Source organism: Pantherophis guttatus, chromosome 6 (genome assembly GCF_059756535.1).
Source record: "Pantherophis guttatus breed Tessera chromosome 6, ASM5975653v1, whole genome shotgun sequence".
Lineage (NCBI taxonomy): Eukaryota > Metazoa > Chordata > Lepidosauria > Squamata > Colubridae > Pantherophis > Pantherophis guttatus.
This window is the reverse complement of record NC_142068.1, coordinates 31,685,395-31,698,195: the sequence shown is the minus strand read 5'-3', so window position 1 is coordinate 31,698,195 and position 12,801 is coordinate 31,685,395. Positions and strand designations below refer to the sequence as shown.

The window sequence follows — 12,801 nt, the reverse complement described above, 5'->3', positions numbered from 1 at the left end:
CCAGGAGCCAAACTGCCAAAGCCCCGTATGTACTCGATGACACCGAAGGAACTCGAGGAGTTAAGACGCTACATAGATAGGAACCTGGCCAGGGGGTTCATTTGGCCCAGCAGGTCCCGCATGGCCGTGCTAGTCCTGTTCGAAGAGAAAAAGGACAGTGGTCTACGCCTGTGTGTAGACATCCGTTGACTAAACGAAGTGTGTGTGGAGCATCTATACCCATTACACTAATGAAAGATCTACTTGCCATCTTACGACGGGCCGGTTTTTCACTAAGCTCGACATGTGGGAAGCCTATTACCGGGTGCATATCCGACCGGGTATGAATGGAAGACAACGTTCAATTGTTCCCTGGGGAGCTATCAGTTGCAAGTGATGCCATTCGGGTTGCAGGGAACCCCGGCCATATTCATGCAGTTGATAAATGAGGTCCTGCATGAGTATCTGTACAGGGGATATTTATATACCTGGATTACATCCTAATTTATACCAAAATGATGGAGGAACACTCCTGGTTAGTACACCAGTTGTTGCAAAAGCTGCTGGCCGCCAAACTGTTCGCAAAGCTCTGTAAGTGCAAGTTTCACCAAAAAGAGTTGGATTATTTGGGTTACCGAATATCTGGTGAGGGGGTGAAGATGGATCCTCAGAAGGTCAGGGCGATGTTGGAGTAGCAAGCCCCGAGAACAAAGAAACAGTTGCAGTTTCCTCGGGTTTGCAACTTCTACAGGCAGTTTATTCCATCATTTGCTCAGGTGGCGATGCCCCTGACAGACTTACTGCGTACCAAACCCACCACGACAAAACCATGCCCGGGGCAAGCGTTGACGTGGATGACTGCATGTCAGCGAGCATTCGAAGAGCTAAAAGTGCTCTTTGCCCATGAACCAGTCCTAAAATACCCCGATCCAACATTGCCCTTTATAGTGCAGGCAGATGCAAGTGATGTAACTGCGGGAGCGGTCCTGTTACAAAAGAACAAGTAGGTTCCAGCCTTGTGCTTACACATCCCGGAAGCTCACGCCCACAGAACGAGGCTGAGTGATATGGGAGGAGGCCTTGGCAGTACGATGGGCACTCCTCACATGGCGACATCTACTCGAGGGCGCAGGGACGCCGTTTGAGATATGGACCAACCACAAAATTTGGAAGCCCTCCAGACACCCCGGAAGTTGTTTCCAAAATAAGTGCGCTGGGCACAGTACTTTCAATGGTTTACATTTACACAAGTACGTGCCAGCTGGGAATAATTTTCTAGCCGACGTCTTGTCCTGTATGCCCCAGTACAACAGCAAATGGGAAGAGGTGATACAAGCCATAATACCACTTAGGCAGTCAGTAGGACAGATAAAAGGCAATGAGCCAGTAAACCCTTGGCACGCCGAACTACGCAAAGCCTTGTCAACTGACTCTTGGCTAGTGGACAATAAAACGTTATTAACCCACAGGGAGGGCCTTGCCTGGAAGGAAGATAAGCAGTATGTTCCCACTGGCCTTTGGCTTCCAGTGTTAAAGAGATGCCATAACAGTAAACCAGCCGGTCACTTCAGTTTCCTTAAAACATTACACCTGACAAGATGACAATTCTAGTGGCCATGGATGCCAATGGACATTGAGGCTTGTGTAAAGAGTTGTCCAGTCTGAGCATTAACCAAGCCACGGCTGGGTAAACCTCTTGGCTTGTTACAATCTGTAGCTGAGATTGGTCAGCCATGGGATGAAATCGCCATGGCTTTCATCGTCAACCTCCCGGATAGCAGCAGTCATACAGTGATATGGACTGTGATAGATTTATTTTCAAAACAAGCACACTTCGTACAGTGCAGCGGTATACTATCGGCACAGCAGTTAGAGAAATTGTTTTTTCAACACATCTACCGCCTGCACGGGGTACCCCTTTGCATTATCTCGGATGGGGGGTAAAGTTTCCCACCAGGTTCTGGCGGAACTTCATCCTACTAATAGGATCATCACAGGGATTAAGTTCAGCCTTCCACCCTAGCATCAATGGAACAGCCGAGAGGACCAATGCTATGGTGGAACGCTACCTGAGATGTTACGTTTCCTCCAGGCAATCAGACTGGGCAGGCCTTCTACCATTCGCCGAAGTAGCATACAATAACACGGTACACCACAGTACTGGTCTCACTCCCTTCCAGATAGTGTCTGAGAGAGAATTTTCTGCTATTCCAGCTTAACCCCCAAAACCCAGTGACCCTGAATAAGTCGGCTGATAAGATCCGGGAAGTCTGGCCCCAAGTCAAACTAGCATTACAGAGAGCCACAGAGGAGTATAAACAGCAGGCAGATAAAAGAAAGGCAGACCAGAAACCGTTCCAAGTGGGGGATCGGGTATACCTGTCCACTAAGTAACTAAAGATAAGGACACCCAGTAAGAAATTGGGTCCCAAATACCTAGGACATTTTACAGTGACCCGGATTATCAACCCCACAGCGCTGGCCCTGAAACTACAACCCCTATTAGACAAAATCCATCCTGTGTTCCATCATAGTCTGCTAAAACCAGTGGAGGCCACTAGGGCTCCCACTGAACCCCCTGGGCCCGGGGCTAATGACCACTACGAGATAGACGAGAACCTTGACTCCAAACTCTCTAGAGGAAAAGTACGATATTTAGTACATTGGAAAGAGTACCCTTACATGGAGGCTTCATGGGTGGCGGAACATAACATCAATGCCACACGGCTGTTATGACAGTTCCTTCACAAGTACCCACACAAACGGGGGGGGGGGCGGCAGTGGTCAGTCAGGCAACACAAACCTCTCTGCTTTGTCTCTTGCAGGTGGACTCCTGGTAGAGGGGGGCCGCCCTTCGAGCTCCAGTCCAGGGCTCGACACACGAATAGGGGAAGTACACACAAACCTGGAGGGAAGTTAGAGCAGCTGAGGCGAAGCACACAGAGGCTGACATGAGCATGGATGATGGTGGCGAAACGCAGGGCGGTGGGTGGATGGGCAAACGGCGACAGCAGGGCCATATTCGCGGTCCGGCTTCCTGGCAATGGTGGATGATGTCACGGCAGTCGGCACACAGGAGAGAGCCGGGCAACCCGTTTGAACCGAGCCACCAAACAGCTGAGAGGGGGCCTGATGCAACCGCCGAATGCTTGTTTGATATGGGGTGGTACAAGCTGTTAAAAGGCGCTGAGAGGCAGAAGCTCTCAGCGCCAACTTTACATCATTGTGACTCAGCGTGGACTAAGAACCGGCTTGTAGCAGCAATAAAAATTACATCAAACCAGCACAGGCCTGGTTTAGCTGGACCGAGACTCTGATTTTAATCTTATTTTTTTCTGAAGAAAATTAATAAACAAATTTTAGAAATCATTTTGAAGAATTATCTGTTGGAATATCTGTTTAGAAAAATTACTTTTTTCTAAAAAATTTAGTCTAAATACTCTTTACCCCTCTTCAGATATTAAAATTCTTCTGATTGGGTAAAAGGACTATGTCTTGCTGTGCTCCCTTCATCCTATCGTCCCTATCAACACAGGACAGACAATAAGCTACCTTGACTTGAATATCTGCTACTTAAGTAGTTCTTCATAATCTTCCCCTAGAATTTGCTACAAAATGATGAACAATTTGGGTTTTTATTTTAAAAAAATAGAACATTTCATAGAGGTTAAAGTTGTCAGTCTTTTAACTGTTAATAACTCTATTTATCACAAACAGAATCAAAAGGATAATACTTTTCAAAACTAATTTCTGGAAAACAGAAGTATTAGTTCATATTCTGTGGATTTCCTAGATGCAGCTGACTGATTTTCTCAAAACAGTATAGGCAATTTTTCTTAGGACAGATAATATGCAGAATCAGAGTACTGGATTTGTTTCAACTCAGAAGCAGCCTTATGGTATTTTAGCCTTTCTAAACTCATTTGGAAATGTTAGAAATATAATAAATTTTATGTGAATTAAACTGCATATAGATTTAATTTGAATTAATTCTAGGTTTAAAAAACTATTTAGTTCAAACTATATCTAACATGAAATGATCCAGAAAATGAGTTATTCAAATATATATATTTAAAATGGGCATTACACTGTAGTGCTCTAGACTCTAGACTAAAACAATTATTCATGTTCTACACTAAATCCAATATATACAGTTTCAGAGAGCAAGAATTATAAATATGAATCACTGTATCCTGAATTTTACTGAACAAATTATTTTTAGACATTAAACATCAAACATGTACCCACACATGTAGTAGTATATAGACTGGAGTGATAAAATCAGAGATTTTTTAAACTTCACAATTGTCTTCCTTAAACTAAATATTTACTGCAAAAGTATGCATTGTTTTCTTGTAGCACATGGTAGATATGTAGCACATGGTAGATATTCATAAATCATATGAATTGCAAAAGTTAGAAATCTACTGGAAAAACAGTATATGTTAGTTGATAATTTAAGTATCAAAGAGAGACTCTGAACAGAATCCGTATTCTGATCCAAATTCGTATTTAGATACAATCATTACATTTGGTAACCCTTGTCCAAGTTGATACCTTTCCCTGTCTCTTTGCCACACAGGATTGTGAATAAATAATTCCTACTCTTGTTTGGAAGATACAATTTAAGAAATAAGAAAAATGGACTCATTCAACATAAAATATGCTAGTAAACCAGATAACTTGAAATATAGGCAAGATATATAAAAACTAGAGGGCACTGGAAAGTTACATCTTTCCTAGTCCACTATAAGCACAGAACTTAAAAGTACAAAGACATACCCTATTGGAATAGAGATCAAGAGTAAGAACTGATGTCTCTTTGCACCTGAAATACACACTCCCTGCCTAGAGCCCCCAACAGCCCTTTCTTTAATTTACTAATCATCCAGTGATTATGTATGGTAAATTACCTTTCATATGACTTATTGTAGATCTTACTAAATTATTACAATAGCTATATTACAATAATAATAGTAATAGTAATAATAAAAATAATAAAAATTCCAAGACCTCACAGAAATGAAAACATTTTCAACAACTCACTTGCTAGTTTAGCCTGTAATCCTGAAGGCCCAGGTTTTGATGCCTCTGGTTTAGAAGACCCCGGTAGAGAAAGTTTTGTTTTAGGCAAGCTAACCTTGGGGCTAAAACGAGCAGCCCAATCAAACTTTGAAGAACCACCTATTTTATTTTGTTCTTTATCCCTGCTACTCCTCCGTGGGCTAGGGCTGGATGCAGATCTGGAGCGCCTGGCCTTGCTCTGGTCTTTTCCCTGTTTGACTCTAGCACCCTGAGAAACAGCAGAAGATGCAGAAGCAACAACAGAGGAGGAGGAAGATGTAGAGGCTGAAGAGGAGGAATCTGTGATGGTACTGCACCCAGCTTTGGCTGAGCTCACTGATTTTGAAGCCAGCTTGGTGGGTTTTGCTGGTCTCTCTTCACTGCCAGTTGATTCAGTTGCTGAACGACTCTTTACAATAGGTAAGGTTTCTGTCCTTTTCCGTTTCTGGCTTCTGGAGCTAACGGTAGCTCCACCCTTTCTGGTGTGAGCTTTACTGGTTGATGGCAATTGTGAAGACTTTGACTCTTGCTCTTGATGCAAATGTCTTTTCTTAGACTTAGTCTGAGATTTATTTCTTTCCAAGTCCGAAGAAGAATCAGCGTGCTGAAGTGCTTTGGTTTTTTTGGCAGGGCTAGGAGAATTTGTCTGGTTGTAATCTGGGCTAGCACTGCGTTTCACTCCTCGAGAACTGTCTCTTTTAGGCACCTGCCCGGATTTTTGATGCTCTAAAGTACTGTCTGTGTCCAGAGCCTCTTGTTGTGGAATTATAATAGCAGATGAGCTACAGCCTCTGAGAAGGTAAACATAAATTCAATATTACTATTCAGCAAAGAAAATAATATTTTTAAAACCTTCAGAAATCACCTGGCTATTTAGTTTGTACTTTTCAAAGAAATGTGGCTGAACAGTTACTACTCTACCTCTACATAAGAACAAAGAAGCAGGGCAAAGCTTTGAGTCAAATCATAATAATCAACTAATCAACATGTTAGTTATTAACTAACATGACTCCCAAATCATGAATTATATTTACCATGTTTCCCTGAAAATACGACATGTCCTGAAAATAAGGCCAAGCCTGATTTTTGGGGTGGGCGTGAATATACGCCCTCCCCCGAAAATAAGCCCTAGTAAAGGGTTTGGCATGGGCAGCACAGAAAGCAGCCCTTCCGTTCCCTGGTCAGCTAATGGCAGCTGGGCTCCTTAATGGCAACCTGCAGATCAGCTGAGCTGATTGGGAGCTGCCCCAGGGTTCTTGGCGCTCACCCGTCTCTCATCCATCCATCCATCCCCCTCTCTTGAAAACTCCCACCCTGCTTGATGGCCACCCAACGGACACCTTCCGCCTCTGGCCAGGCAGAGCGCCCCTCACTGACCGAGCGGTATCCCAGGATCACGATATGGGCGAAGCCGGTGAGCACCAGGTCCTTGAGGAGTCTGTGCCACCGCCATCCCAGGACTCAGCCTGGCTTCCTCTGTGACTTCTAAACCCCGGCTGGAAGCCGCTGGAAGTGGAGAAGAGGCCGGTCGGGCCAGCTGCCTGCTGCCAAGTCTTCGGGAGCCGGGGCAGAAAGTCTTCTGGCAGCCAGAGCAGCCACATGGACCTCAAATCGTAGAGCAGGAAGTCCGCTCTTTGGTTCTAGGTCCATGCGGCTGCTCTGGCTCCCGAAAGATTCAGCAGCAGGCGGCTGGCCTGACCGGCCTCCGCATCTAGCCGAGGTTTGGAAGCCGCAGAGAAAGCCATCTTCAGTGCTGGGATGGCAGCGGCGCGGACTTCACCCTTCGCCGCCTCTCTGCCCCAGCTCCCAAAGACTCTGCAGCAGGCGGCTGGCCTGACTGGCCTCTTCTCCACTTCCAGCGGCTTCCAGCCGGGGTTTCGAAGTCACAAAGGAAGCCAGCCTCAGTGCTGGAATGGTGGCAGCACGGACTCCTCAAGGACCTGGTGCTCACCGGCTTCGCCCACATCGTGATCCTGGGATACTGCTTGGTTGGTGAGTGGTGCTCTGCCTGGCCGGAGGAGAGGTGTCCGCTGGGTGGGCACCAAGTGGCAAGATATGCCGGGCAGCTGCTTTCTTCCAAGCAGGCTCCTGAAGACCCAGGCAGCAGCACAACACAGCAGCAACCATAAGCACCCCCAAAATAATAAGACCCCCGATAATAAGGCCAAGCCCTTATTTTGGGGTTCAAAAGAAAATAAGACCCCGTCTTATTTTCGGGGAAATATGGTAAATAATTTTTTAAAGTTAATATTTAGTATATTTCAACTGGGAGTAATAGATCAGTTATAATAAATGCATTATATGAAGAAACAGTAGCAACTATGATTCTGGAGTCTGTAATATACCCACAGATAGTTTATTGGATACTTAGAAGTTCTTTTGCCCAACTTGGCTTGAAAAAAAAGATTACAAAAAGAAATAGAAAGCTGGCACACTACAATATGGCTACCTTCAGCTTTATATTTATTTTCAAAAATGACAGATTATACATGACCTCTAAACATTGAAAATAAAATTAGTGAATTAGTGGGCCCTATGATCCAGTATTTGAAGAGATTCAGAATTCATTGGTTGCCATTTTTCATAAAGGCTGGGAACAAACTAGCAAAGATATAGAAATTCTTTATTTCAGGAGTGTTCGATAGCAATAGCAGCTCTTTGGTGGAATTTGACACTGATTATTGAATATGTTTGTCTCTAGTTGGCAGGAAACCATGTTGAACCTGCAGGTGTGATATAAGTAATTTATTTTTGCATTTAAAGCATTTCTGCCCCCCAAAAGTGGAATTGTGCCTTGGCCTGTAATCCCATTCAAAGTTGCTGTACTTTTTCCCTCATTTACTACATAGACATTTTTAACTTTCTAGCCCAGTGTTTCTCAGCAACTTTAAGGTACATAGACATCAGATCCCAGAATTCCCCAGCCAGTATTGTCGAGAAACAATGTTCTTGCCTAATGAATATATGTAAGTTAAGACCATGTTTGGGGTATTTTTATAGAATAACTGTGATACAGATAGCTGATCACAAAATATGATTGAATTTATTTCCATTCCCCTTCTTTTCTCATAACTTTTGACTTCTAAAGAACAGGTGTTTTCAACACAGTGAAGTTTCCTTGCTTCACATCTGATGTTCTTATATCAGGGCTTTGTAATGCTTCATTGGGAACTACATTGAGTTTCAAAGTGAAAATTGCCAATACTGAACAAAATTAAAGATGCTAAAGCATTCAATGAAACAATCTGATTCCATATTACTTAGACAACTGAACTGTTATTCTACTAGATTAAGAGGACTCCATTAAATATCCCAAATAGGAAATTTAAAAAATCAAAATACACTGATCACCTATTCATCTTTTGAAATGAATAAAACAGGTTATGATTCAGACAGCCCAGCTGAATTCAGAAGGGCTTCATAAACCTTGAAAATGATTCAGAAAGAGTGCTTTTGACTTTGCATGAGCACATTGTTTTTCTATTACTAATTACAGCAAGCAATTTCAGAAGAACACAAAGATATGTTGTTCCTTTAAGGAAAAAAATAATTAAGTAGTGTCTGTTTAATATGACTCTTAAAGCCGTTTCATCTTTTTCTTTCCATGGAAGATTTAAAAAAGACTTGCATACTTTAGCAAATAGCAGAGAAGTGCTACGTTTGCACAAAGCTAAATTAGTAATTCTCCCAAATTATTTCTGAACAGAGTATAACTCTAATCTTTAATAAACAAGTTTATTAAAACACCAATCAACCATAAATAATATTTATTTATTCTCTTTCTTGCAGTCTAAAACAGATTTACAAGTACACTGCTTTTGTATCACTCAAACGGACACCTCTCATTCTGCTGATATCAGGCTTGTCAAACTTTCATCATCACATACTTATGTTTCAAATCTGAATGTCTGAAATTGAAAGTTTTTCCTTTAACTCAAATCAGGTAAAAGTTATTTAGAAGTTTCTAAGAAATTAGCATGTTTGCAACACATTCCACTGAAGTTACATTAGTGAATTCATAAATATAAAGCTATTACCTTTTAGAAAAGTGTCCTTTGGACTGTTCAGTAGTAGTATTGGACTGTACTTTGGGTGCCTTTGATATAGATTTTCTACTTTCAGAAGGGCTACGTGCCTTATGTTTTGCCTGCCCTAAATGTGACCTGTCAGCAGAAAAACAGAAAGCTATGAAGAACACTGGGACGCAAACATAAACATGCATAAGGAGCAATTTATACACTGAATTTATAACACAGTTTCTCATTAAGTTGCATAACATGTTTCAGGAATAGTGCTACTAGCTAAGCTTTAGAACTCCTTATGAACTCCTGTACCTGAAATTATGTTTAAAATATCAGGTTTTCTTTTGATGTTCTGTTCTTCCCATTGTTCCAATATTTTACATTAAATAAAGTTTTAGAAACAGTAAGCTATTCAAAAGCTTCTATTTTCCTTTATTCTCACTATTTACCTATTCTCATTGAGTGTGGGGCCAGCGGTCAGGAACTGGTTAACTCCTGTCTGATCTAGATGGATCGAGTCTGAAAGTTGAGAAGCTCCTCCTCTTTCTTTAGCTCCCCAGCTTTCAGACTTGGTCTGATTTGGATCAGACACACCTTTCTGAGCTGCCATAAGTTTTGACCATTGGCACCAAGCAATTTGACCGCTTTTGCATCTTGGCTCCCTATTTTAGGTTGAGCACTTCCAGCGAGAAAGGCTTTGCGCCAAGATGAAATGATGTAATTGATGTAACTGTCACAGAGGTGTTTAATTTGACAATATCATACTACGAATTATATTTCTACTTGAACCTAGCACACAATTTAAGGATTTGATCAGCAATAAAATCCATGGAATATGGATAGGCAAGTTTATGTGAAATCTAGCAAAAGAATGAAAGTTATAAATAATGAAAGCAAATAGAAGAAATGTAGGTGGGGATCGGAAGTGCTATTGTCACATCCAGGAAACAGATATCATTGTAAATTTGAATGGTCACTAAACAGGACAGTTGCTAACTATATGTAGAGGGTGAAGGCATGAAAGAGCATCTAATTCAGTAACCTCCCCAACCATGCCCATACTTCATAACCCCAAATGCCATTTACTTTTATTTATTTAAATCAATTCCTTACCATTTCCGTTTAAAACAACATTCAAAGCAATTTACTATTATAAATCACATATAAATCTAAATTAACACATTTATAAATACAATGCAAAACACAAAATAAAGTAATAAGCAAAAAAAATCAGAAAACAAAAGCATTAATAGTTTTATGATAGCAGCATTTGTACATTATTAAGAGGCCTGGAAGGCTAAAAATGTATTTACCTGACACACATACACACACACCCTGAAAAGATGCCTAGCATACCTCACTGAAAAAAAATCTCTCCTAAATAGGGGAGAAGAGAGTACTTTTAAAAAAGACCCTCCTCAGGCAGCCAACACACCTCAGGGTGGCAGAGCACCTGGAACAAGTTCTTCAGAAATCAACTCAGGATACGGTTTGAAAGAAATGTTCCTTCACATACTACAGCCCCAAACCATTAAAAAAAAATCCCATAGGTTAAAACGAGTATCTGGACCTAGATGGTGTATTTCATTGTGAATGAGCTTAGTTTAAAGTAAACTATAATGGTAACTCATGGACTTGAAAACATGTAGCTTCCTGTAAAACGTAAAAGAGTATATTTTAAGTAATGAATATATTGTTTCACTTTAATTATATCTTAGACTTTTCATACAGAAGTCAGGTGTCCACAGATATAGTCAAGACACGACCTTGAGGGCAAATAATAAGGAAACCATATAAAACATAGAACTATCTGTAACCTGCATGGCAAGGAATTTTCTTCCCGGAAACCTTTCTTCTCACCTTCTTCCAGAGATGATCTCATTTCCTCTCCTTACACTGTTCTTAGGACAGTTTACAGCTCCCAAACCAATTTCTACATTTAAACTTCCTCAAACATCATCTCTTCAACAATATAACAAGAGGTGGTATATCAACTACACAAATCTGGGTAACCACATGATAGCACTGAAGAGATTTTTTAAAATCTCTTTTCATTGCTGCTACATAGTGGGCAGAATTACATATAACTAAAAATTCAATTAATTGGTAGTACAACAAAAAGAGTAAAGGTAGAGCTGAGGATTTTGGGCAATATCTGCATGATAAAATCGCTTAGATTCGGCACGGCCTGGACTCTGATTGGATAGTTTCGGACGGGATGACGGAGGCGAGTCTTGAGACTGTTATCTGGGAGGAGTTTGACCCTGTGACTCCTGAGGACATGGACAGGATTTTGGGGAGGCTTAACACTACCACATGTTTACTGGACCCGTGTCCCTCCTGGTTGGTACTAGCCTCCCGGGAGGTTACACGAGGCTGGTTTCAGGAGATTACCAACGGTTCGCTGTGTGAAGGTGTCTTCCCAGCCGCCCTGAAAGAGGCAGTGGTGAGGCCCCTCCTCTAGAAGCCTTCCCTGGACCTGGCTGTTTTAGCTAATTATCGTCCTGTCTCCAACCTTTGCTTCGCGGCGAAGGTTGCAAGAGTGTGGTGGCGAGACAACTTCCTCGATTCCTGGATGAAGCTGTCTATCTAGATCCATGCCAGTCGAGCTTCAGGGCGGGTTACAGCACGGAAACAGCATTGATCGCATTGGTTGATGATCTCTGGAGGGCTCGGGACAGGGGTTGCTCCTCTGTCCTGGTCCTCCTAGACCTCTCAGAAGCTTTTGATACCATCGATCATGGTATCATGCTGCGTCGGCTAGAGGGGTTGGGAGTGGGGGGCACCGTTTTAGGGTGGTTCTTCTCCTTCCTCTCTGACTGCACGCAGTCTGTGTTGACGGGAGGGCAGAGGTCGACCTCAAGGTCCCTCACTTGTGGGGCGCCGCAGGGATCGGTTCTCTCACCCCTCCTGTTTAACATTATGTGAAGCCGCTGGGCGAGATCATCCGTGGCTTTGGGGTGAAGTGTCAACACAGTTGTACATTTCAACGCCAGGCCACCCCAATGATGCCCTTGACGTGATGTCCCGTTGCCTGGAGGCCGTGCGGATCTGGATGGGGAGGAACAGGCTCAGACTCAACCCCTCCAAGACTGAGTGGCTGTGGTTTCCGGTGTCCTGATATAGCCAGCTAACACCATTGCCGGCTTTTGGGGATAAGATCTTACCCCCCTCAGAGAGGGCTCGCAACTTGGGCGTCCTCCTGGACTCACGGCTGTCTTTGGATGATCATATGACGGCCATGGCCAGGGGTGCTTTTTATCAGGTTCGCCTGATTTCCCAATTGTGCCCCTTTTTGGATCGGGACGCCTTGCGCACAGTCACTCACGCCCTCGTCACTTCCCGTCTGGACTATTGTAACGCTCTCTACATGGGGCTCCCCTTGAGGAGCACCTGGAAGCTCCAACTGGTCCAGAATGCAGCCGCGCGAGTAATAATGGGGGCGACCCATCGCTCCCATGTAACACCTCTCTTGCACGAGCTGCACTGGCTCCCGGTGGTCTTCCGGCTGCGCTTCAAGGTGTTGGTTACCACCTTTAAAGCGCTCCATGGCTTAGGACCTGGCTATCTACAAGACCGCATTCTGGCACCGATTGCCTCCCACCGACCGGTACGCTCACACAGAAAGGGCCTCCTCAGGGTGCCGTCACTCAAACAATGTAGACTGGCGACCCCCGGGGGAGAGCCTTCTCTGTGGGGGCCCCTGCCCTCTGGAATGAATTGCCCCCGGACATAC

The 12,801-nt window shown here is 43.3% G+C and overlaps 1 protein-coding gene across 6 annotated transcripts in view; it reads right to left on the bottom strand.

The window, feature by feature from the left end:
• TRIP12 (thyroid hormone receptor interactor 12) overlaps positions 1-12,801 on the bottom strand; it is a 90,946-nt gene that overhangs the window by 54,814 nt on the left and 23,331 nt on the right. For all 6 annotated transcript variants that reach the window (XM_034439334.3, XM_034439337.3, XM_087872653.1 and 3 more), the window contains exons 3-4: positions 9,081-9,206; positions 5,026-5,834 (exon numbers count right to left, since the gene is read on the bottom strand). In XM_034439334.3, coding sequence (XP_034295225.1) covers positions 5,026-5,834; positions 9,081-9,206 — 935 coding nt within the window. The remainder of the gene's footprint in view (positions 1-5,025; positions 5,835-9,080; positions 9,207-12,801) is intronic.